General features: G+C 40.2%; 1 protein-coding gene across 1 annotated transcript in view; it reads right to left on the reverse strand.

Moving 5' to 3' along the window:
• slc24a4b (solute carrier family 24 member 4b) overlaps nt 1-26,680 on the reverse strand; it is a 61,783-nt gene that overhangs the window by 5,554 nt on the left and 29,549 nt on the right. The window contains exons 3-15 of the mRNA XM_017455444.3: nt 19,872-19,948; nt 17,028-17,102; nt 16,685-16,769; nt 16,394-16,497; nt 12,681-12,755; nt 12,454-12,479; nt 12,317-12,370; nt 11,245-11,336; nt 9,332-9,501; nt 7,279-7,420; nt 1,745-1,911; nt 1,544-1,658; nt 146-258 (exon numbers count right to left, since the gene is read on the reverse strand). Of these exons, the coding sequence (XP_017310933.1) occupies nt 146-258; nt 1,544-1,658; nt 1,745-1,911; nt 7,279-7,420; nt 9,332-9,501; nt 11,245-11,336; nt 12,317-12,370; nt 12,454-12,479; nt 12,681-12,755; nt 16,394-16,497; nt 16,685-16,769; nt 17,028-17,102; nt 19,872-19,948 (1,295 nt within the window). The remainder of the gene's footprint in view (nt 1-145; nt 259-1,543; nt 1,659-1,744; nt 1,912-7,278; nt 7,421-9,331; nt 9,502-11,244; nt 11,337-12,316; nt 12,371-12,453; nt 12,480-12,680; nt 12,756-16,393; nt 16,498-16,684; nt 16,770-17,027; nt 17,103-19,871; nt 19,949-26,680) is intronic.

Raw genomic sequence — 26,680 nt, forward strand, 5'->3', positions numbered from 1 at the left:
TAACTCAGTGGGACAGAACATTGCTAAGCATTGAGCATAAAGCCTCTATAAAAACACTATATTCCAATATCAGCCCAAAAGCTGTGCCACATTACAGTTAATGACCCGAGACCAGTTTAAGCGATCACAAAGTGGATGATTTTACCACTGAGCCGTAGTTGATGGCCATCGTCTGCAGAGCCCACGGCAATCCGAGCCCCACCAGGATGTCAAACACGTTACTGCCGATGCTGTTAGACACAGCCATGTCGCCCAGACCTGCAGCGCGCACACACACACACACACACACACACACACACGTCACACAACCAGTCCGCACAGCCATAGTCAGGGACATAGTGCTTACATAAATAAATGTGACTGAAACTCATACAAAATCATTAAAAAAAAAAAAAAAAGGTAAGTGAAAAATAACAACAGATACCCACATAGTAAATCCTATACGTTTGTCCTTTTTTATTTATATTGTATTTAATGCGAGTTGTGCTGTTTTTTTGGTCAACCCTGTTGAATAAAATCAATAGAAACCCTCACAGAATTTGTAATGGTTGTATTGGTTATAATGGGAATTGCATTGGGTTTAATGGAAACTGTAATAGTCCCTGAAGGTCTCTACTGGTAATTTGTTGCCTTCTATTGGTGGCATGTTATGTCTAATGGATACCATTAAGGACCAATAATGGTAATGGTTTCAATGGTTAGCTGAAGGTTTGTAATGGTATTTGTAGTAGAAACCATCAGAATTTCTATTGTTTTTATTTCAGCAGGGAAGTCAGTTCCACATATGACAGAGCAGCGAGAAGTTCTTCCTTTAAAGTCTAGCTTTATACAAAATAGAAATGAAGCAACGACTCAAATGTCTTCAGTTAGCAGAATGAAAGTCATTGCCGTGTACATTTTTATATGTTTTGTTAGCCAACATGAGCTAAGCTGACAGCAATTCTGAGAGGATTTCGAGCACTATTCAGGAATTCACAAATCTTCACAGCTAATGCTAGCCAGCCAGCTAGCATGAGCAAAGTAGGCAGAATTCAAGGAGTTTTGTTTAATAATGCTGACAATCTCTTCGGCTAGTACTATCTCCCTAACATGAGCTAATCGAACAGGAGTCTGGTTACACAAGGATTTTTAAGTCATATTTACGTACTAAACTGAGCTAAATTGACAAAGCCTCAGCTGATTTTAAGCCATACAGACTGCTGTACAGAATGCTCAATTCAAGCTAAGTAACAAGGGCTAATCTGAAAGGATTTCTGAGAGGGTTTAATTTTGAGGATTGGGCACTGCTTAATAAGGTTTGAATAGCATGTCTGAGTTCATATATAGGCTAATCTGTTGAATAATAGGCTTAGATTATGTAGAGTACCACCATGCAAGTCCCTGTGAATGACTTGTTACTATAGAACTGATATTGTATTAGAATTGTATGTATCATATAAACCTATAATTTGCCAGAGCTCGGGAACTTGTTCACAAGTTGGGAATCATAACAAAAACCTCTCCAAAAAACAGTAAACGTGATATTTGAATAGCTGAGACGAACCTTGGCGAGCAACAATCAGGCTGGCAATGCAATCCGGAACACTAGTGCCAGCTGCCAGAAACGTGATGCCCATGATAACATCTGGAATGCCGAGCGTGTACCCGATGATGGTCACCTAAAACAGCACGTAAGCTAAGAGGTCAACAAAACAAGGGACTATGATAAAAGACGAAATTGAAAAGGCGTCTATTCCACACTTACCATCCACACCATAAAGTAGGAGAAGACTGCGATCCAGACAGTCGAGAGGATGAAGGACAGCATGAAGTACTTCTCCCAGCGAGGTCTGGCACAGTTTGGGATGGTGAAGAACAGCAGAAGCAGCAGAGGCCATGAGATCAGCCATTTTGTCTTGTTCATGCAGCCCTCTAAACACACACACGTACGTACACAAACACACCTCAATAACAGATCCTACATGAACAACGAAGCAATAAAGGACTCTGATCCAACACTGGCAGTTCCAACTGGTGCAGCTGTCAAAAAAGTTGTGCTGCTGTCAAGATACCTTGATTTCAAATCCCGCCAATCTCATAGCCATCTAAAAAGAGCACAAGTACACAACTTATAAAATTGAGCTCCGTTCACTCACAAGCGCATACACTATTATAACTGAGTGATTTGCACCACTAGCATTTTACAGAGTGACTGCTTTGCTAGTATCACATACATTAATAAAAATTTCCTACAGAACACACTGTGAATGCTTTATTAGCAGGGCTTCTTGGACCCAACCTTCTCTTTCAAACAATCACTCAGTATCTCACTATGGGAATGATATAGCCAATTCCTGTAACGCACGCTTCCTGAAGCCGCCGAACAGAGCCGGCACGAAAGTAAGATAACCTTTCAATTCTCCAAAGAGCCAACTTTAAGAATTGCATGAGCCATAGACGGTGCAGTGACAGAGACAGTAAAATCTGATACATGTATGAGGGGAAGCTAAGCTTGCCCACACAAATATCTCCCACCAAAATTACCATGAACAATGCCCATTAGGTAGCCATACCCCTTGTAGAATGAGCCCTTAAACCCACCAGGGAATGAAGACCCCTAGATGTATAGACCAATTGAATTTCCTCCACCATCCAATGGAAAAGGCGCTGCGAGGAGATCGGCTTACCCTAACATTGAGTGGCCCATGAAACAAATAACTGATCATTCCTCCTGAACGATCGTGTCCCGTTTATGTAATAGTGTAACACTTTTACAGGACACAAAGTGCAATTTCTGCTCCTCCTTTGAAGAAAAAGGAGGGGGTAAAAGTCATGCAACTCCAAAGCAGAGCAGTTATAAGCTGAATCACTGACTTTGGGAATGAAAGCTGGGTTAGGCAGCAGCATAACCTTGCTGTCATCTGGACTGAAATTCAGACATGCTTGATGAACCGAAAAGACATGTAACTCACCCACTCATTTAGCTGAGACTAAAGCAGAGAGAGGAGCTTAATATGAACACTATGCAGAGGTTCTTGACGGGACCAGCCACTTCAACACTGGTCTCAAACGCTTCAGTCCCTTCATAAAATGGCATAGAAGACGATTCTGTCCCACTGAAACTTCTTTGAAACCTACGTGACGAGCCGAAATAGCAGCCAAGTAAACTTTAATAGAAGAAAATGCCCTCACATTGTTTATTAAGCTTTGCAAAAAGCAAAGTATATCACTCACCACACACTAAAAACTCCTATACAAGTAGACCAATCCTCAAACATACGCCGTTTAAGATCATACAGCGAGTGCATTGATGGGGCTCTAGTGCTCTGGACAATGTTTAGAACTTCCTGGGGAAACCAGAGTATACTTAAATTCAACCCTTCACGGGCCAGACCCAAAGACTGACTTGGGGTGGGGGTCCCTTGAAAGGATATCCAAACCTACATTCAGGACTCCTTGGAATTTGCATCACACACAGTGAGCTCAAGTGTGCAGTGCCCCAGACAATCGGTTTGTGGGCAAGATTGTGCAGTTACAAAAAAATGCATTCCCCCTTGGCAATTGAGATATGCCACCACCATTGTGTTGTCTGTCTTGACCAGAACATAAAACAATTTCAAGAATGGGAGAAAATGTTTCAGGGCCAGAATCAACTCAAAGATTTATGTGAAGTTTACAAAGCTGCGGCATCCAGCGACCATTTACCAATCTGCCCTGACAAACAGCCCCCCCGCCAGTCAGGGATGCATCTGTTGTCACTACTTTTCTCAGAGACACGCTCCCCAGCAGAACCCCTGCCTGGAATACACAGAGGTTTCTCCACTGATGAAGAGCCATCACACACGATTATTCTCACTCTGTGCGTGAGGTGCCGAAAAGGACACAGACGTCTCACAGCTACCTATAGTTGGAAGTCTTTCATTTTGACCAAGCCTAGAGGGACCACAGACAGATGGAGACAGGTCCTGACCAATACCAGGTTTATGCTAGGCACTGATAAAATGCCAATATACTCCTCTCCGAGAGCATACTCTATCTCCTGAGATGGAATCAGCTGGCTTTTGGTATAGTTGATTCTGAATCCCAGATTCGTGAGATGAGACGTGAGCATCTCTGTGTTCCATTCCGCACTTTCCCGCAATGAGCAAATATTCTGAGACCCTTGTGTCTCATAGGCGATAACGCTGTCTCTATGCACCTGCAGAACGTGCGGAGCTAGGTTGAGGCTGAATGGAAGAGTAACAAATTCATACACGTCGCTCCAAAAGAAAAACCTGAGATATTTCCTGTGAGCAGGATAGATGCTTATGTTAAAGTAAGCATCCTTTAGATCGACCACGGCGAACCAATCGCCCCGGCGGACCGAACGAGTGAGAGCCCCAACTGTGAACATCTTGAATTTGTACTTCCTTAAGTGCTTGTTTAGAGCATGTAGGTCCATTATTGGGCACAAACCCCAATCTTTCTTTGGAATTAGAAAATAATGAGAGTAATAGCCCTTCTGAGTTTCCCCCACCGGAATCCCTCTTATAGCTCTTTTCTTCCATCCCCATGCAGAGATTACAATTGTCAAATGCCCCGCCTTCCTTTTTCTGAAGGCCGAACAACCCACTCGAATGTACATGAGCACCAGGAAAATCTAATTTCTCCCTGTCCCTGATGCTCGAGAGATTAAGCCAAAGCAACCTCTTGCCCGTAACGGAGCCTTAGCACGGTCACAGCTTTGCACCGCACCATGTGTGGTGCGTAGATTGAGGTCTATTATGTTAGAGATCTCCTCCCAGACCACCGGGATTGGATTGTCAGCGCCCAGCTGAGTGCCCAGCTCCTCCAATAACTCTGCTTGATAATGTCACTTCATTGTTGATGGCCTAAGTGCCCGCATCGACAATGCTGATGATTTATACATTTTCTGGTACATGGAAGCGGTGAAGCGTTCCAGTTACCCAGGGAGGGAGTGACTGGCAGAGAGTCGTCCACTTGTTTGGATGCAGGTGGTGAGCCACTGATTGTTCAACCATGGGAGGGTTATAGAGCCCAAGTCCCTCCATCTTGCTCACATCAAGCGACTAGTAGCCTTTGACGGGCACACGATGAGAAAAGGGTTTTCCCATGATTGTTTCATTTCTGCTACACACGCCAGCAAAGTGGGAAGCAGTTGTTTCTCTGGGGGAAGGCAAAAAGGGAGGCTTTTCCCTTCGTGGATATCCCATTTAATAACTCCTGGATCCCCAGGAGTTACAGGCCAAGCAATGCAGAGCTTAGCTGCCGCACGCTTACAAACCTCCACTAGGTCACAACCCACCAGCATCAACGCTAATTTTCCACTTTAAGCACTCACGTGACTGGACGCTTGGGCTGCAGACAGGATAGTGTCATCCTCCTCATCATCCACCTCATCTTGGAGGAGGCGAGCTAACAATTTCATCCTCCTCATATCCCTCCACCTCATTGCCTTCTGCAAGTAGCTGCAGGTCGAAAAGTGAAGTAAACTCAGGGGACTCTGGATCCATAATATCCCCCCATGAAGAAAGTTCCCATGGGGGAGCGGTCCCATAAACCTCCTTAGCCAAAGGAGGGATGGTAGAGACACATGGATCATCTTTAGAAGATGCAGCCACCCAAAGCCTTCTTTCCAAAATCCGCAACTTGCCGCATCCACCAGTGCAGCCTGAGCATGCTTGACACCCATGCATTCAATACACATCAGATGCGGATCCCTACCCAAGATCATGAATGCACATGCCACCGGATATGAGCATGAAGGGGCATCTTTCCCTTTCTCTACAGTGACCTTTAACACAGACATGGTGAGTCAGACAATCAAGTAAACTTGGCTTGCCTTAACACGTTAGCTGGGATAGGAGACACTGCTAATGAAAGCGAAGTCAAGAAGCTCAATAACTAGCAGAGAATCCACAACAGATTTTAACTGCACTGCGTTCGGCAACGTCAACCTTGACGGTACGTTTGTGAATTGAAGCAGCACAGCCTAGGTTTAAGGAAAGTCTTCATGGGGAAGAGAACGAGAATGCCGTTTCGGGGATCACAGTCATTTATATATAGGCAGGGGGTGGGCTCCTTGTCATGAGCTGTGATTGGTCCGTCCTTCAGAGAGACGTGGTGCAACTGGCGTCTGAGGCATCTTCCATAGTGAGATACCGAGCGATTGATTGAAAAAGAACATAATACTGGCTTAATCAGTTAATGCAATGTTGCCATAGATATTGGTCTCAAATTTCTGAAAATATTTTTGTCTCAGAATTGGCGATACAAAAGGACCGTTGCACAGCTAAAAAATAATAATAATAATAATAATAATAAAAATAGCAACCAATTTTTAATCACGTCTTTTACATCATTTACAGTAGGGTCATTTAGTTTATTCGGAATTTTTTTTTCTAAATACTAATACGCAACCCCAGTTTTTCCTCAGTTTTTTGTTTGTTTGTTTGTTTGTTGTTGTTTTTGCATTTAGATAGGAACCACAGGAATCTTGGAAGAAATGTTTTGGGCTGAATATATTTAATTGAAAAATTAAAATTTAGTTAATAACCATTTTGAATAGAAAATGTGTATTTTTTGGTTGTTTGTTTTGTAACAGAAAGGCCACACTCAAAAAGACTAAATTAACCGGATTATTAAGATTACATTCCTTTACAAATTGGCTTAAAAACAGAGGCTGCTATCTCAGACACTTAAAATCTCATTTAGCAAATCCATAATTAATTTTTCAATAAATGTCAACTTCCACGCATAAGTGTGTGTTTAGGCGAACTCAGATTTTAATTGTTTTAGCATTTATTTCCACACAGAACAGCAGAGACACACTGTGAGAGAACAGAATATGAGGCACTCCCTATTTGTGTCTTCTTTTCCCACAATAATGGATTCTTTACTCAGCGATAAAGCAGGAATGATTGACAGCTTTCTATAGATCCAATCAAGGAAACATTACAGTGGGGTTTTTTTTATTCATGTGAATATCAGTTTCTCAAAAAGATATAATCCAAAATGTGTGCATGTGTTTGGAGCTGAATGGTGACCTCAATATGACCTCCAAAAGCTTCTGCCTAAAGCATTGATTTAAAAAGAACCTCAAAAATCTTTAATCTTTATTGTCAACTACACCAGTGATGGGTACTGAAGGCATAACATTTACACAGTACATTGAGCACTGCAGTCACATCGTTGCTGTTAAGAAGTTAAATAGAAAGGATCCACTTAGGTTAATCTTTCCGTCAGCAAATGCTGCTACAGATTTACTACACCCTTTTCTTTTCTCTAGGTCTCCCTTACTTGGTATAGTGAACGGTGAGGTCAGTTCTCCATCCTCTTCCTCACTTGGCTTGTCCTCTGGCACATTCCCGTTCTCAATGTCACTCTTTCCATCCACCACTGCCACCTCAACACCATTCGCTCCACGAACCAACTTCTGCCTCTGCACAAAAAAAAAGCAGCATTATTTTAGCACATTATTATACTAATTATTTAGGCAATTGGATTTAAGGAACTGCATAAGCACTAGAAATGGGTCAAAGTGTACATTTATAGTATATAAATATAAGTGTGCAACAATTATTGGGACCCCTATGAATTCATATGAGAAAGATGTATTTTAAGTATATTCCCATCAATATTTTACATTTTTTAGTACACCTGAGGGACTACAAACAGGAAATTGTTCAACCATGACTTCCTGTTTCCCAGGGGTATAAATATGAGGTAACACATGGGCCAAATTCTCTTAGTCATTCATAACAATGGGTAAGACCAAGGAATATAGCTGTGATGTGCAGCAAAGGGTTGTTGAGCTTCACAAAATGGGAAGTGGCTGTAAGAAAATAGCACAAGCATTGAAAATGCCCATTTTCACCACCAGGACAATAATTAAGAAGTTCCAGTGAACTGGAAATGTTATGAATCAACCTGGAATTGGACGTGTGTCTATATCGTCTCAACGCACTGTGAAGAGGACGATTCGAGTGGCCAAAAAATCTCCAAGGATCACAGCTGGAGAATTGCAGAAGTTAGTTGTGTCTTGGGGTCAGAAAGTCTCCAAAACTACAATCTGAAGTCACCGACATCACCACAAGTTGTTTGGAAGTGTTTCAAGAGAAAAGCCTCTACTCTCATCCAAAACAAACTCAAGCGTCTTCAGTGTGCCAGACACTACTGGAACTTCAAATGGGATCGGGTTCTACGGTCAGATCAAACCAAAATAGAGCTTTTTAGTAATAAACACCAGAGGTGGTTCTGGTGCACACAGAGAGGTAGCCATGTGGAAAAGTACCTCATGCCCACGGTTAAATATGGTGGTGGCTCTTTAATGTTTTGGGACTGTTTTTCTGCCAGACGATCTGGACATTTTGTTAGGATACATGGAATCATGGACTCTATCAAATATCAACAGATATTAAATGAAAACCTGACTGCCTCTGCCAGAAATATTAAAATGAGCCATGGTTGGATCTTCCAGCAGGACAATGATCCAAAACATCATCAAAATCAACACAAAAATGGTTTACTGACCACAAAATCAAGGTCCTGCCATGGCCATCCCAGTCCCCTGACCTGAACCCCATAGAAACCTGTGGGGTGAACTGAAGAGGAGAGTCCACCAGCATGGACCTCGAAATGTGAAGGATCTGGAGAGATTCTGTATGGAGGAACGGTCTCAGATCCCTTGCTATGTATTCTCCAACCTCATCAGGCGTTATAGGAGAAGACTCAGAGCTGTTATCTTGGCAAATCGAAGCAAGCAGCACAAAGTATTGACTAAAAGGGTGCCAATAATTGTGTTGTGACACACCTATATTTAACAAAGATTTTTTTTGATAAACCTGTGTTGTGTTTGCAATGGTTTGATATCCATGAGAGCAGAGTGTTTGTGATTTTTTTTTTTTAACAAAAGATCAAAAGATTAAACAATAAAGGCAAATTTTCTCAGCCTTCTTTGCTCATATTTACCAAGGGTGCCAATATTAGTGAAGGGCACTGTATAGATTTTATTATCCGATTGAAATATATTAGGACTGTATGAATTTTACTATTTGGATAAAATTTTTAATTGTTTTATCATGCAGTAATATTTTCAGCGTCAAAGGCAAAAAGGTCCACATGTAAATGATTTTGCGTATTTACAGAAAAACACCTTTTCTATTCCTCCTGCCAAACTACGCTTGTAAAATCGACAAAATAAATGACTATGGTTAAATAAATTAAAACCCAACAAACATTAAAAGTTGACCATAAAATTATGAAGTTGCTTCCTTGTGATCTTTTTATATTGTGACATTAATATTCAAATGTCATTTTTACAGAGTCTCTACACCGGTCATGTGATGCGCACCTCTGTAATAATGAGACGGCTGGCCATGCGCAGACGAGTTTTGGGTCCAAAGTGGTTGGTGACCATGACACGAAGTCCAGCCTCAGGAAAACGGTAATTTGGAGGACTGGCATTGATGATCTCATCCACCATGACCACTGAACCTCGAGTGTAGGCCTTGCTAGGTTTGACTACACAGGGTACAGCATACACGTTATGACATACTGCGTTCGTAGGAATATAATCATTTCATAATTCAGCGCTGTTAGAAATGACACATACTCGTGAAACAGACAGGTTAAAAATAACATGAAATATCATGTTAAAAATCAGTTTAGCTAAAGACTAGTGATTATACCTAGTATTGTGTTCATTTTAGAATTGTGTGTGTTGCCACAGAAATGCACACGATGATGTGCAAGGAGATGAACAGCTTTTAATTCGCAACATGAGTTTCAGCAACAAAAAAAAAAAAAAAAGAAAGAAATTAAATTAAATGTGCCTTTAATTAATAAATTACGGCACATAGCAACAATTAACTGAAACAAGAAACACAGAAACACTTCTGCTACAGTGGCAAACCTCATTTACACTCAAATTCCCTCTAATGTTCAACATTTATTCAAAAGGTACAAAATCAGATATTTATTCCAGAACAAGACATAAAACAATGACCAAGCAGAAGCAGGAGTGGCTTTAGTACGGATAAACAGACAGGCTAGTGGGCTCGAATAAAGCAGAATTGAGCTGAAAAGCCAGAATTCACAAGGAAAGAAAAAAGAGAGATGATGATGAAGAGGAAGGACACGAGGGATTACCTTCTTATCAGACTGCAGTTAAAAAAAAAAAAAAAAAAAAAAAAAAAAAAAAAATCGCACACACCCGCACGGCCAAAGGAGGACATTCCTGCTGAAAACATCAAACGCATGTTCTAATTAGATATTAAGTACAGAAAGCAAAGTGCTTTATGGATCTGGTTCAAGTGTAAACAAAAGGGTGCAGATTTTTTTGTGTAAACCAGAATTATTTTCCCCTCAAACTGAAATATTTAGCCTGAATTGAATACCATTCATACATACACATATTTAACCACTCATGCCACCCGTGGTTAATTCCTTACACGATAAATTTTTATACATTACCAATGTTATTTTTCTAAATATTACCATTTAAAAACTATTTTAGGTAATATCAGTTCCATGAATAACATTAATACTATCAATTCTTTACTGTGTGTCGTCCCAATTTCACTGTAAATTAAATACAATGTTCATTTTATACAAGACCTAAACAAATGTGTGGCTGTAATCTGATATACAGCACATTAGGATATTCAACATATTACATTATCATGGATACGTCACATTATCATCACGATGACGGTGTTATACACTGTTATGTAACAGCATTTTTGGGCAGTGTTTGTGCTCCTGAGTCTGTCCTATTCAAAAGTCAACGGTCTTCTTTAATTTGGACAAACGGTTCCATGAAAGTCTGTGAAACATGACCGACATGACACTTGCTCCAAGCAAGGAACAACTCTTAAGATATAAAAAAGATACAATTTTGTGATCATATCATAAACAGTGATGAGATACTGGCCAATTAGTACCGTGTGAAAAATTTCTAATCATAACACATTGATAACTAAATGTGCAAGTACTGACTTTTTATTAGTTCTGTCTTAACTGTTGTTCATTATTCTCTCTCGAGCTCAGCTAAAGAGTTTAATCAATATTTTTTATTCAATTTAATTCAATTAATAAATCAACAGGATTTAGTAGTATCTCGTTATCCTTATGAACTACAGAACTAGAAGATGGACCTAAACTCCATTCAAATTGAGAGCGATGATCAGCCTGTCTGTTTAGCCTTACCTGAACCCAGCAAAGGTAATGAAGGATCATCAGAGACAGAAGCACAACAATCATTACCGTCCTCCAACTCGTTTCCGCTCGCTGCGTTCCCGTTAGCAACATTCTTCTTACTTCTTCCAGTGAAAAAATTCTGCATGGTGGAGTTAAATCTAAAAGAGAAAGAGACAGGAGATACATGGAAGGGAAATTAAGTGTTGACAAACACACACACACACAGTCATGGATTTATTTTTTAATATTTGTAGAGTACACATTTATCACATGTGAACCTGGCTGCTGAGCAATTTCTCAACTGGTCAGCACTGTGCTTCATTCACATCAATTTAAAAACGATGAACGTTCTGTCAGTTGTTCTGTTTTGTTGATGGCCTGTCTCATTTTCCAGTTTTCTACCTCAACGAACAGAACATAGCACAAAAAAGAAGAAAGATATACACTCACTAAAGCCTGGTTCATTACTGTATTGGAAACATTAAAAGGATGAGCCAAATGTACAAAGTTTCCCGTCTTCAACCAAACATCGTCAATCAGCCAAGACATGTTTGCTATCTGAAGTTTTCTTCTTTAGTTTTGCATGGGAACTCTGAACTCTACTTAGCTCTGAATACAGCCCACAGTTTGAAGAATGCTTAACTGGAGACTAATGCTGCGTCTCAGTTCTCCTACTTATACCATGCACTTAAAGTATGTACTGGTTTTGTGAAGAAAAAGTACATATTTTTGAGTGTGTAGAAAAAGAGTATGAAGTGCTGGGGCATACTAACACGTCATGTAATGGAAGAGAACACTGTTGCCAAGTTACACACACACACTGCAAACACACTTCTTTTATTTCCAATCTTTAATTGTAAAGATTGTAAACAATCTAAACAAGTCCAGGCTGGTCAAATTGTAATTCTGTACAGAAATTGTAATTTATATATCAGTTTATGGACTTTTATCCATTTCTACACACAGAACTTTGATGCAGCATGAGTAGCAATTGATAAATATGCATAAATATCCATGTCTCAGGGGAAGGACGTTAGCCTACACGGTCCCCAGATGGTATCGGTCGTATGCTAGGGGAGCGCTTGCTGGTGAGTGGGGAACTGACAGGTAACCAAAATGGAAGAAAAATCATACTCACTTCATGATCAGAATGTATCCCATATACATGAGCACCAACACCAAGCTCTCCCACCTGGACAGAGAAAAACTGGTGTGTAAAAGTCCATTTTCAATGAGCAGAAACAGAAAACAGGAGTCACACACACACACACTCACCATACAATCTTCTCATCATAGATAAACTAAAAAAAAAACCAGCAGAAAAAGATTAGAAAATAATTAGAGCAAAGAAAGGATTTCAAAGTGACACTGCACAATGTTTTATGCATTCAAATTATGTATGCAAGTCACTTAATACTGTCAACTGACTAAACTGCTGATCTGGAATAAATGTGTGTGTGTGTTTACGGAGATATTATATTTGTGTTTGCATCAGGACTTACTGCAATCAGTGCCACAACAGACAGGATGTAGTAGAGCGAGTCCCGAAACACGGCCCACCATGTCAATAGCACCACCTGACGTGTACACACACACGCACGCACACCCATGCAGTTAGAGAGGAAAATTCATGTGATCATGTTCAAAAATATGTATGTAGGTGTGCATAGTGTAAACTTGGATGAAAATATATATTTGGAGTTATAGTGCACGCAGAGGCATCAATCACCAAACCACTGCCATGATCTGTACTTAATGGGTTTTTTTAATGATTTTTTTTTTAAATGGATGCGAAGGATGTAAAGCAGCAGTCACACCAGACCAAGGGGGAAGAAACACAGTCACCTGAATGGAAAAGGAAGATTTTTTTTTTTTTTAAATATATGAATAAATAAATAAGATTCCGGTTCATTTCACACCTACTTCCTCCGAATTCCTCTCTCTTCTCATGGATTTGATTTAAACCAAAAGTTTCAAACCTTTTTACAGGACACAGTTCAGTAGAAATTGGTTTGCTGAGGGGCTGAAACGCATGCCTAGACTATCTACAACAGGTTTTCTGACCTATAAATGACTGATCTCACCATTTTTTTTTTTTCATAATGTGTTCTACTTCTGGAAAAGCTCTTCAGTACCCTCTACTGGTGTACTCTAGTTTTGTACAACCCCAATTCCAAAACAGTTGTGATGCTGTGTAAAATGTAAATAAAAACAGAATGCAGTGATTTGAAAAGCTCATAAACCCATGTGTTATTCACAATAGAACATAGAAAATATAAAAGTTTAAACTGAGGAAATGTACCATTTTAAAATAGTCATTTTGAATTTGATGGCCGTAACACGTCTTTACTCCTGAGAGACTCCGCCTCTCTAAAATCCTCTTTTTATACCCAATCATGTTACTGACCTGTTCCCTATTAACCTCCAGCTGTTTATTTTTACGAACATTTACTTTTCCAGCCTTTTGTTGCCCCGTCCCAAGTTTTTTGAGACGTGTTGCAGCCATCAAATTCAAAATTACCTTCTTTTTTTTTTCCTTAAAATGGTACATTTCCTCAGAAAACAGATCAAATGTTTAAACCATGTTCTATTGTGAATAGCGTATGGGTTTATGAGATTTGCAAATCATTGCATTATGTTTTTATTTACATTTAACACAGCGCCCCAACTTTTTTGGAATTGAGGTTGTAATTCCGAGCCCGAATAACTACAGTCCTGATCTTGATCCCTTTATCAGGTCCGGAACAAATCCATCCGAGTCCGTCCTTACCAAGACGTTGAATAGCAATGTAAATTCAAGAAGCTTTTGGTATGAAAATGCTAAACTCCACTAGCATGGCTATGAGATTTAGGTAGGGGGAAGCTGGAATATACTACTGATTATAAAAACACTAGCTAATAAATGGACATATTAGAATCAGGCTAGTGCAAAGCTTAACATGCTAAATCACATGAGTCACATCACCAGCGTATTAAACACTTCTTACAGTCCAAAACATATGGCACAGCAGAAACCAGCTTAAAAGAAAAAGAAAATGAAAATAAACAGCTAAACACGGGTATCTGAACATTGTCTTTTTGTGTGGATTTACTGCAGTCAAAAGACAGACCGCTGCGCACACATGAATCCTAGAGGCCCAAACGTCCTCCCACAAGGAAACACTTTGTGCACAAAAACAGGAGTGCACCATACACTAACTTACACCATAAACAAACCATGAACTTTCTCCTCACACAAGCTGCTGTAGCAGGTCCTAATCTATTCCTGCATGGCCTCCTGTCTCTGTGCTGCGTTTCAAGTCCAGGCTCCCGAGACACCACTGCCTCAGGCTATAACCGTCGCTTGATCCGATTGCTGCAATTTTACAGTGAAAGTAATCACGGTGTGATGGAAAATAAGGACAGGAATTTCAGTTCAGTGTTAGCGCTGGATGATTATAGCACTGTGAAAGAAGGGCTACTTAATTTAGCTCGTAATGCATATATTAACCATAAATGAGTGGAGAGCTAAGCATCTGAGGGTTCTTACTTTGGATTAACATTGACTCTGTGACTCAATAATCGTGGCACTGCTTTTACACACACTTTTCCAGTGCTGGTTCAGTTCTCCAGCAAAGTCACTTCAATTTTTTGTATTTGTATAGTGATTTGAACAATAGAGAGGGTAAGAAAAGCAGTTTGACAGAAATCCAGATGCAGATCCCCATCAAACTCGCTAGAAGCGACCGTAGCAAGGAAAACTTCTTTAGAGGACATTTAGAGGAACCAGCCTCAAACAGGACCCCGTCCTCTTCTGGGTGATATCGGATAGTGCGAATATACATCATTAAAGCATATAGGTGTAGAAGTATAAGGCAATCAGTACTAAGTGTGTTGAAAGGATGTTCAGTGTGAGCAGATTGTGAATAAGAGTACTGGAATGTCTCCAGGAAAGTCTCTATGATGGGCCGGGAATCGAACCGCCAACCCTACGATTAGTGGACATCCTGCTCTACCACCTGATCCACAGCTGCCCCAAATCATGTGACATTATCCACTGACCCACTTGGGTTTTATCCAGGATGAGAATCACGTATGTTACCTGTGTAAACATCACCATGGAGTACTTTACAAGCTGTGCCTCTTCACACCTGTATTTTACATTTTATCAGCATTATGTTTGACATAAGCCATATAGCGGATATTCAGTTTACTGCAATTGCTAGTAAAATGGTTGTGTCTAATTTTAGTGATAGTCCAATATATAATGATAAATAAATATGACATCAACCCCAAACCCCTGATGTCACTGGTTCCTAGTTTCAGACCAGCACCATTTTCCTGGAAGTTTTTCATTTGATGGAAATATACAGACGATTTCGTCATCACGGTTTCACCAGCACAGTTATCAGAAAAAGGCTATGGCAGACATGAGGATGAGATTTGAACTCTCAACTTTCAGGTCACCAGCACAGAAAATAAACTACTGAGAGACCATTCTTTTAACGAAATTATTTGAGCTATATATTACTAGTACTGTAGTATTCAACTGTCCTGATATTAAAGCACATCATAGCCTACTGATACCAAACCACATTTTCAGGACTACAAAATGAAATGTATGCTTTTTTTAATTATTAGTGTAACTAATATGCATCTTTGTTAGATTTTTTTTTTTTATTGTATGTTAGCTACCCCAGCAGTTACTGTAGAGTTGGGAGAAGTTACAATAAAGCTTGGCACCAACAATCCAAAGAAAATCCCATTGCTGTGCTAGCAAGCATAAGCAAAACCAACAGCAAGGACTGAACAAACCAAAACTCCTTACAAATTAAATGACAAGATTTCAGGTGTTGTGTAATGACTTTTTACTAAGGCCTGACTACGGTATTAAGATCTACACTGTAACAAAGTCTTAAGCTTAGGAAACAAAACAGCATTGAACTACACCATAACACTATTGAGACAAACAGTAAACTAGACTAAACCAGTATATATCTATAGGCAGATCGATAGAAAGACGCATAGCATATATACATACACATTATATACATACATAATTATATATATATATATATATATATATATATATATATATATATATATATATATATATATATATATATATATATATATATATATATATATATATATTATATACACATATACATATACACACATGAATAAATACACAAGGTTGAGCATTTAAGCTGCATCTACATGAACACACACATACCTGTCCAGCAAAAATCCCACACACTCCAATAATGCAGAGGACGTTGAAGACAGCCGAGCCGACAATGGTTCCTACTCCAACATCACCATGAGTAATGAACACACCTGCAAATCCATATTAGATCTGAAATCTATTTGTAAATTCAGCTCTAAATCAGTATAATTTAGGCAGGACGTGTCATTTATATTGTATCGTGTTGTCTTTAAAATGCCATATACTGTATAACTACAGGTGGCTAAGATTTAGTTCCTCTCTGGTATTATAATACTTTGTGTGTGTGTGTTGCCTTACCTATAACGGATGCGAAGAGTTCAGGAGCCGAGCTTCCTGCAGCCATGAAGGTAGCTCCCGCTACATCCTCACTAAGATCCAACTTCTGCAGAACACACCCCAATCCCACACACACACAAATCCACAGTTTACAGCACACACAACAGATACAATTTACAAACTACACACAGCACAATCTACATACACTGAACACAGGCACATGCACACACACACACACACACACACACACACACACACACACACTGAGCCTGTTAGCTTTTCTTTAAAAACTAAAATAAGATAGGATGTTCCAGCAGTATCCCGATGTCCTGTCTTTAGGGAGGAAAGGGCCTTAAGCTCTTACCTCACAGAGCTTCTCCAGAGAGGTCACAAAGTAGTCGTCACACACAATTGCCAGCGCCAGGAACATATACAGAGCCTGTGAGGACACACATACAGCAGGATACTCCAGATCTCATACATTCTCTGGGCTTTCCCAAAACTTATACTCAGGACTGTTTTAATGTAGTAAAGTAATGGAATAATAAGTAAATTAAATTTAAAAATGAATACAGACAGACAGACTAGAAACTATAAATACCAAAACAGAGGAAGTATTTTAATATTAAATAGCAAATTAGAAAGACAAGCTAGTGATTAACAGAAGAAGAAAAAAAAATGTTGAAGGTGAAATGATCAAATGTATTCTATTTGCTCTGCTGTAACGCTGTTTCGTTGCACAATGCATTAGAAGAAGAATATCCATAAAAACTATCCATATGGCAAACTACAACAGTGATCCAAACTGTGGAACATTACAAGGTCCAGATGTTTATGGTTTATACCTTTTCAAATAGTATTTATGCATTTCATGTGTACTTTTTGGGAAATCACTGTAGCCAACAATGTAGCTAGCTTTTTAAACAAAAAATAAACGTATTTTTTAAAATAAACTTATTTTCCATTTCAATAACTGTTGCATATAACAAATTACAATCCTGTCTGATCTTACCTACATATCTGGCATCTAAAAATATGCAGGTTTGCAACCAAATGTATAATGAAAAGAACATCTCCAGGTTCTGTAATCATCTCAGACATGCAGAGCAATGAGATCATTCATAAACTCCTCAATAGAGTTAATGAACCCATACTTTTAAAGACCAGAGTCTGAGTTTGAAAGATGGCGGCTATAGACTAAACCTGGTCAATAAAACTACCCTTTACACACCATTGATTGGATTGTACACTGCTGTGGTGGAAGCAGCTCCCTAAGTGGGAATTGATTCATCAATATGTTCCTCACTCTTGCAGCAGGAAAGATGACATGTGAAATAAATAATGGATCAGCCTTTTCAGACTGCTGCAGCAGCTGGAACAGGAATGGGTATCAGCTATAGGGGGCGACACAGTACAGTACCAAGCAGCCGGTCAGAGTCACATATGAGAACATCACAAGCAGTAAAGCTATTACACCATCCTATAGTGTGTTACATAACGAGGAGCAGATTTTAACTGCTGCAAATGGGCAAGTGGAGTTAAGCCGAGTGTTAGGATAGCGCCAGATTATCAGTGCAGCACCAGTGCCTCCAAACAGCTTTGTGATTTTTCAGGTCAAAAGAGTTCAACAGCAATATAATGACATTTATGCTCAAAAACAATCATTTTATTAGAAATTCTCTAAGTCCTAAAGTAAGTCAGCTGAAATGAAGAATTTTATTAAAGCATTGATTTACAGATGTTGAGATGGAGATGGATTGTAAAAAGAGACCAAATTAATGTGGAAATTAAGAGAAAGAGGTGAATATAAAAGAAACAGAAAAGATGTGTGATTTGCGATGGAGATATGGAGACATCGCACAAGAGATCAATGCGGAGATAAAAGACATGGAGGTGGAGACAGAGGAAGAGGTTAAAAAACGAGATGGAGGTGTGAGTGGATTTGAAGAGATAAATGAAGACAGAAATGAAAGCGTGAAAGAGGTAGAGTTGAAGAGATGGATGGAGGTGAAAAGAGATGGAAGTAGAGGTGGGGAAAAAAGATGGATATAAAATGGAAAACAACTGAGGTGGTGGTGGGGAGATGGAGAGAGTGTGACAGGGTAAAGGAGAGGAGACAGTTAAGATACAAGAACAGTGATCTGGGGATATAGATGCAGATAAAGAGTGATGAAGTAGGGATGGAGAGAATTTTGGATAAAGGAAGAGAGATGGAGGTAGAAGTAGAGACAGATGGAGATGAAGAAAAAAGAAAGATGATGAAAGAGGTAGTGGTATAGAGAAAGATGAAGGGAGAGTGATGGAGATAGAGATAGGAGATGGATGAAGGGAGAGTGATAAAGATAGAGATGGGGAGATGGATGAAGGGAGAGTGATAAAGATAGAGATGGGGAGATGGATGAAGGGAGAGTAATGGACAATGATGTTGAAAGATAAATGAAGACAAAGGAAGAGAGATGAGGGAGATGTGAGACAGTTGATAAATGGTGAGAGAAGTAGAGATGGAGGAAGGGAGAGGGATGGAAGTGATGATAGACATAAATGGAGATAAAAGGGAGAGAGGTGGCGGTAAGAGATAGATGGAAATAAAAAGTGATTGAGATACAGATCGATAGATAGATAGATAGATAGAGAGAGAGAGAGAGAGAGAGAGAGAGATGAAAAAAGATGGAGGAGAGGTATATAGAAATGAAGAACGATGGAGATTAATGTAGCAGTCGAGAGACGGACAGAGATGACAACGATGGAAATATCGTTGAGGTAGAGGTGTAGAGATGGGTAAAGATGAAGAAAGAGCCAGATGGAGGTGGAGTTGGAGGGATACAAAGAAATGAAAGCTGGAAATGGAGGTAGAGGTGGAGACACAGATGGAGATGAAAGAGAGATGGAGGGATAGATAGAAATGAAAGGGAGATGGAAGTAGAGGTGCAGAGACAGATGAAGATGAAAGAGATGAAGGAAGGCAGAGACATAAGTGGAAGTGAAGGTGAAACAGATGTCAAAGTGAAGACAGTTATAGAGATGAAGAATGAGATGATGGTGCAGATAAGAGGGGGGAGAGAGAGGGAGAGAGAGAGAGAGAGAGAGAGAGAGAGAGAGAGAGAGAGAGAGAGAGAGAGAGAGAGAGAAGTGGAGATACATTATTGGCAAGCAAAAGGCAAAGATGTGACAGAGAGGAGAGTAAGAGAGTTGAAGCTTTTTTCCTCACCGCTAGGATATGCAGTAGCACTGCTCCACTTTTCCGCTCAGCGTTGGTGAAACAGTCCTCAGGAAATTCGTGTATAGCTGCAACACACACACGAACCTGCATTTTATAAAACTGATCACTTCGATTCTAAAATCTGATTGGCTGAGCCATATTCAAACCTGTTGTAAGATCATCAACATACGCACATGTGAGCACGTAATAATATTATCAATGCGACAATAACATCAATAAAACCAGTACACCTCAGCTAATGTTCAGTTATCTCTGCCGGTTCTATTCCATCCATCCATTTTCTTTACCGCTTATCTGACAGAGGGTCACGGGGAGCCTATCTCAGGGAACTCGGGGCACGAGGCAAAGGACACCCTGGAAGGGGGCGAGCCATCACAGGGCACATTCGCACACGCATTCACACACTAAGGACAACTTGAAAATCAGCCTACAATGTATGTCTTTGGACTGGGGAAGGAAACCAGAGTACCAGGAAGAAACCCCCGAGGCACGGGGAGAACATCCATTCCGTAGCAACCAAAGTTTATGGGATAACAGACTGGAATGCAGGGCTCCTGAGTGGCGCAACAGAAAAACGTTCACCCTAGAGACCGCAAGTCCGATTCCTGACGCTATTTAAAGCCATCCATACAGTCAAGAGAACAAAACTGGCCGAGCTCTCTGGGCAGAAGGGATGATATACTCACTCCCCTGTCAATCACAGTGACACTAGCCATTACATTGTCTGCATCTCTTACACATCAGTGTGTTAACTGTGGCTCCACACACACACACACACACACACACACACACACACACACACACACACACACACGCACGCACGCACGCACGCACACACAGACTGCCATGCAGCGTGCAGCGATCTGCTCCTACTGTTCAGCATGACTGGGTATTGCAGCTCCTTCTGAAAGGTCAAACACAAGCAAAGTCCTCACACTCCTCTGTGATACGAATACAAAGTGTAGCTGCACCAGTGCATAACACTGTTCTAGTGCAGCTAGGTCCCAATGTTGTGCAGATCTGTGTGATTGGAAAAATTACACATTTGTGCCCTATTCATGAGACGATAACTCTCCACAGCTTTCTGTCCATCATGGTATCTTGATATAAACACCTTCCTGTTATCAAATACATCTTTAAACACAGGATGACACTGCAGGTTCAAAGGACAAGGAGGATCACATCTGGCCTTTGGTAGTTTATTAGAACAATGTTGGAAACTTAGATGAAATTCACTTCTTTAAAACAAGCAGAACTCGAGGATGACCGTGACAACAGGAATGCCTCCGCCACCAACAGCTCTTGTCCTTCTTTTTACTAATTTGTATGCCAAAAAATAACCTTAAAATGTATTCCAAACAAGCAGAAAGCTATTGAAGAAAAACAATTTCAGAAATTACACCTTGTGGTGACCTTGACCCTGTTTGGATCGATTTTAAAATCTAAAATCAGTTCATTTGCTGGCTACAACAATAATCCCATATAAATCCGACACATGTTCTTGAGCGATCACGCTAATGACAATCTCAGACAGATGCACAGACAAAATGGGTGGGCAGACAGACGGAAGGAATGATGGATGGATATCCTGAAAACATACTTCCTCCTCCACCTGACAACAATAGCACATCATTAACAGGATAACCATTTTGGTATTTATTGGTACACTGTCCTCTGATACACTCTGATACAATTTATTATTACCCAGTTAGTTCATGTGTTATGTAGTGGAGTGGACACTATTGGATGTGCTAATCAACCCTGCTGCCTACACTACACAGCAATAAAATATACATTCTGATCAATGGTGGGACCCATTTTTACTGGTTGAATAAACTGACTTGTACAAATGACGGACAAACCTTTCGACTTTGGCAAAAAACAAAAAACAAAAGCAGAGATGCAGAAATTCTGATGAACCTGATCACAACAGAGAGGTGCAACAAAGTCACAGAACATTGTTAATAACATATCAAGCAATGATGCAGCTTTCACACACATGATCAGGAGAGGATGAGGACCACTTCTACGCAGAATCATCCCCTCCACAGAAATTTGAGTTTTCACTTATTTTAGTTAGTCTGAATTAATGCATCTGACTAGATAACTAGTCATACTTGAGAGTTATATTACCTCAGCTGACCCAGGCAAGGTACGATCATGGACATACACATACTTGACATAATGCTCACAATGAAGAGTATAGCATTATAAGCTTTGCATTTTTACACTATAACTTATTAGTATTTGGTTTTTCATTTAAAATATTTAAGAATGTCTTGGTTTCCATCTCAATTCAAGTCAAGTGGCTTCTATCGTCAGTCAGTTCAATCATATACAGCTGGTACAGTACACAGTTAAACGAAACAGCGTTCCTCCAGGACGATGGTGGTACAGAAAATACCACACTAACCCAGGGGTGTGCAATCTTATCCACAGAGGGCCGGTGTGGGTGCAGGTTTTCATTCCAACCAAGCAGGAGGCACACCTGACTACACCTGTTTCATCAGTTGATCTTGTCTTTCAGTAGACTCGGGTGTGGCTTCTGCTTGGTTGGAATGAAAACCTGCACCCACACCGGCCTTTTCTGGATAAGATTGGACTCCCCTGCACTAACCACATGAGACGAGATGGAACTAAAAAGACCTACACATTTCTACATAAAGAGCGCATGATTTATGAACACTTGATGCTCTAGATTGGGGGGGGGGTCAATGGCTTGGTTTTAGAATTTAAGACAGTGCCCAATAGATTGCCTCTATAGACTCATAAAAGCTTGATTTCAAAACGTGCTTTAAAATAAATAAATAAATGAAGATTATTGCTGAACTACGCAGTTATGACACATAAGATGGGGGCAGTAGGAGGGCAACATCGCTGACGTCCGTTCTAAGAATAGCAGTGTATAGATTAATGTCTCCAGCAGGTCAAGGTGACCCGCTACACAATTCCAGCCAACATCACACCTCACACTCATCATACACACCACCGCTGCGGTTTACCGCTGCTATCCCACACGTCAATGTGTCAGAGGAAAGGTACTGTTCAAAACACACAAGATACCCTTCATCCACTCATTCATGCTTTAGTAACGGTTTTGTTCTCTTGGTCAGGATGGTAATGGATCCGGAGACAATCCCAGAAACAGTATTAATGAGGTAGGAATACACACTGGATGGGACACCAGTCCATCAGACATACTACAATCCAGTAGCCTATAAGCAATAATTTCGATGTTTGCTAATGATATAGATTTTAAGTACAAGGTTGTTGACAAAATTTTCCATCATTCCATCATAGAGTTCAACAACAAAATGAACACCGGAATTATATAAACATGTAACATGAGCATCAGTCAAACATGCAGACTTCATGTACACAAACAGTATCCTTCAAAATGAAAGGCAAGTCATGAATAAATAAGCAGGAGCCAGACTGGAGAATACGCTGACCCTCACCAACAGCACTTCCTTTCCTTATTATGTGTAACACAATACATTACAGAAATACTCTTCTAAAATGTGCAACACACCCACTTTATGACTTTCATTTGCCCAGAAACGCGTGAGTGCATCCACAGAGTGTGAGAAATGTGTGTGGTACGCAGCGGGACAATGAATCAGACTTTACGGTTTGTTCCTCTAAAAAACTTCACACAGGAGGCCGGTGTTCAGGGTGGATATCCGAGTCTCACTCAACATATTCAGATATTTACCCATAATGCTTCTGACTTACCAGGTTTCTCCAGACATGTCATTTCACTGAAACTTGAGCTGTAGCTCACATTTAATTCAGGCAGAAATTCATGATTAAACTCAGAATTGAGAGAAATTTCATTTCAAAACAAAATGTCAATGTAAATTTGTCATTACTGTTTGTTATTTGAAATGTGCTGATAATTGATCCAATAAACTCAGTACATTTGATAACTAAATGAATTTAAAATGTACTTAAAATGTACATGAGTGTCACACTGTCAAAGTGTGTTTTACCTGCTCAGCATGGTGTGGTGCCGGCACTAAATATTTATATTTCACTTACATTTATATTCCCCACTGCAGAGCATGATGGTGGTGGTAGCATCACATGAGTTACCCTCTAATGCTCTGACCTGATCACCTAACTCATGGTGGAAAGCTTCCTCCACACCCCATGTCAAACACAAGGCCTCATTTCATTTGAAAAAAAGTCTAATTAATTAAACACCCTGTACTACACTACTGCTCACACTATGCAGAATTCACAGTAGATCTGTAGCATAGTGACTATCGTACAGCACGCTTTGACTCATCTCAGTGCTGAAATGTGGATTAAAAGCAACGCCTGTGTGTTGAGCTTGATTTAAGTCACACTCGCATATAAAAACGATTCAGAAGCTCAGGTGTTGTGCCGGCAGTGGCATAGAAAGAAATTAATTTTGGTGGGATGTGGAAATACATCACAAAATCAGGATTATTGTACAGTTGAATTGGTAAGTGTGATAGGCTAATGCATTGGAGGTGGATGTCAGACAGCAGCAGAAGCAATAATGAATGTTATTTAATCATTTAAGGTAAAATCTAGCACTCACGGAAAGTACAGTGCATCCAGAAAGTATTCACAGCGCTTCACTTTTTCCACATTTTGTTATGTTACAGGCTTATTCCAAAATGGATTAAATTCATTATTTCCCTCAAAATTCTACAAACAATACCCCATAATGACAACGTGAAAGAAGTTTGTTTGAAATCTTTGCAAATTTATTACAAATAAAAAACAAAAAAGCACATGTACATAAGTATTCACAGCCTTTGCTCAATACTTTGTTGAAGCACCTTTAGCACCAATTACATCAAGTATTTTTGAGTATGATGCTACAAGCTTGGCACACCTATTTTTGGGCAGTTTCTCCCATTCTTTTTGCAGGACTTCTCAAGTTCCATCAGGTTGGATGGGGAGAGTCGGTGCACAGCCATTGTCAGATCTCTCCAGAGATGTTCAATCCGGTTCAAGTCTGGGCTCTGGCTGGGCCACTCAAGGACATTCACAGAGTTGTCCTGTAGCCACTCCTTTGTTATCTTGGCTGTGTGCTTAGGGTTGTTGTACTGTTGGATGATGAACCTTCGCACCAGTCTGAGGTCCAGAGCGCTCTGGAGCAGGTTTTCATCAAGGATGTCTCTGTACATTGCTGCATTCATCTTTCCCTCGATCCTGACTAGTCTCACAGTTCCTGCCACTGAAAAACATCCCCACAGCATGATGCTTCCACCACCATGCTTCACTATAGGGATGGTATTGGTCAGGTGATGACGGGTGCCTGGCTTCCTCCGGACATGACGCTTGCCATTCAGGCCAAAGAGTTCAATCTTTGTTTCATCAGACCAGAGAATTTTGTTTCTCATGATCTGAGAGTCCTTCAGGTGGGCCGTCATGTGCCTTTTACCAAGGAGTGGCTTCCGTCTGGCCAGTCTACCATACAGGCCTGATTGCTGAAGTGCTGCAGAGATGGTTGTTCTTCTGGAAGGTTCTCCTCTCTCCACAGAGACACTCTGGAGCTCTGTCAGAGTGACCATTGGGTTTTTGGTCACCTCCCCGACTAAGGCCCTTCTCCCCCTATCGCTCAGTTTGGCCGGGCGGCCAGCTCTAGGAAAAGTCCTGGTGGTTCCAAACTTCTTCCATTTACGGATGATGGAGGCCACTGTGCTCATTGGGATCTTCAATGCTGCAGAAATGTTTCTGTACCCTTCCCCAGATCTGTGCCTCGATACAATCCTGTCTCTGAGGTCTACAGACAATTCCTTGGACTTCATGGCTTGGTTTGTGCTCTGACATGCATTGTTAACTGTAGGACCTTATATAGACAGGTGTGTGCCTTTCCAAATCATGTCCAATCAACTGAATTTACCACAGGTGGACTCCAATCAAGTTGTAGAAACATCTCAAGGATGATCAGTGGAAACAGGATGCACCTGAGCTCAATTTTGGGTGACATGGCAAAGGCTGTGAATACTTATGTACATGTGCTTTTTTTTTTTTTTTAAATAAATTTGCAAGGATTTCAAACAAACTTCTTTCACGTTGTCATTATGGGGTATTGTTTTTGAGAATTTTGAGGAAAATAATGAATTTAATCCATTTTGGAATAAGGCTGTAACATAACAAAATGTGGAAAAAGTGAAGCGCTGTGAATACTTTCCAGATGCACTGTATGTTGTCCTTGACCATTAAGGGACAATAAGCATACCTCCCTCTCCCTCTCTCTCTCTCTCTATTACTCCTGAGATACCAGTGATCCTTCTGGTCTTTCTGGTCTGGTCTGGTCTTTCTGGTCTGGTCTGGTCTTTATTTAAAGATCGTTAAGATTACTGAGGATGGTACCACTTATCCATAAAGATGGCTTTGGACCTAAATTGATATGAACAGTTATACTATGATAGCTTTAGGACTGCAACTGCCACACAGTTTTGCACTTTTAATAGCATTCAAAACAGCGTTATTATGAATGCAGAAAAAGACAAACAATTAGCATCACAAATTATATAGAAATAAAATCTAGCACTCACGGAAAGTACAGTGCATCCGGAAAGTATTCACAGCGCTTCACTTTTTCCACATTTTGTTATGTTACAGGCTTATTCCAAAATGGATTAAATTCATTATTTCCCTCAAAATTCTACAAACAATACCCCATAATGACAACGTTTCACTCTGCCTGCCTTTTACATTTTTTTCCTACATTCTATTGAATGTTCATGGAATGGAATAAAATAAAATCTCAGATGCCATGAGTGAACCTTCTGCCATCATTTACACGTTTG

The sequence above is a fragment of the Ictalurus punctatus genome, chromosome 25 (assembly GCF_001660625.3).
Source record: "Ictalurus punctatus breed USDA103 chromosome 25, Coco_2.0, whole genome shotgun sequence".
Taxonomy (NCBI): Eukaryota; Metazoa; Chordata; class Actinopteri; order Siluriformes; family Ictaluridae; genus Ictalurus; species Ictalurus punctatus.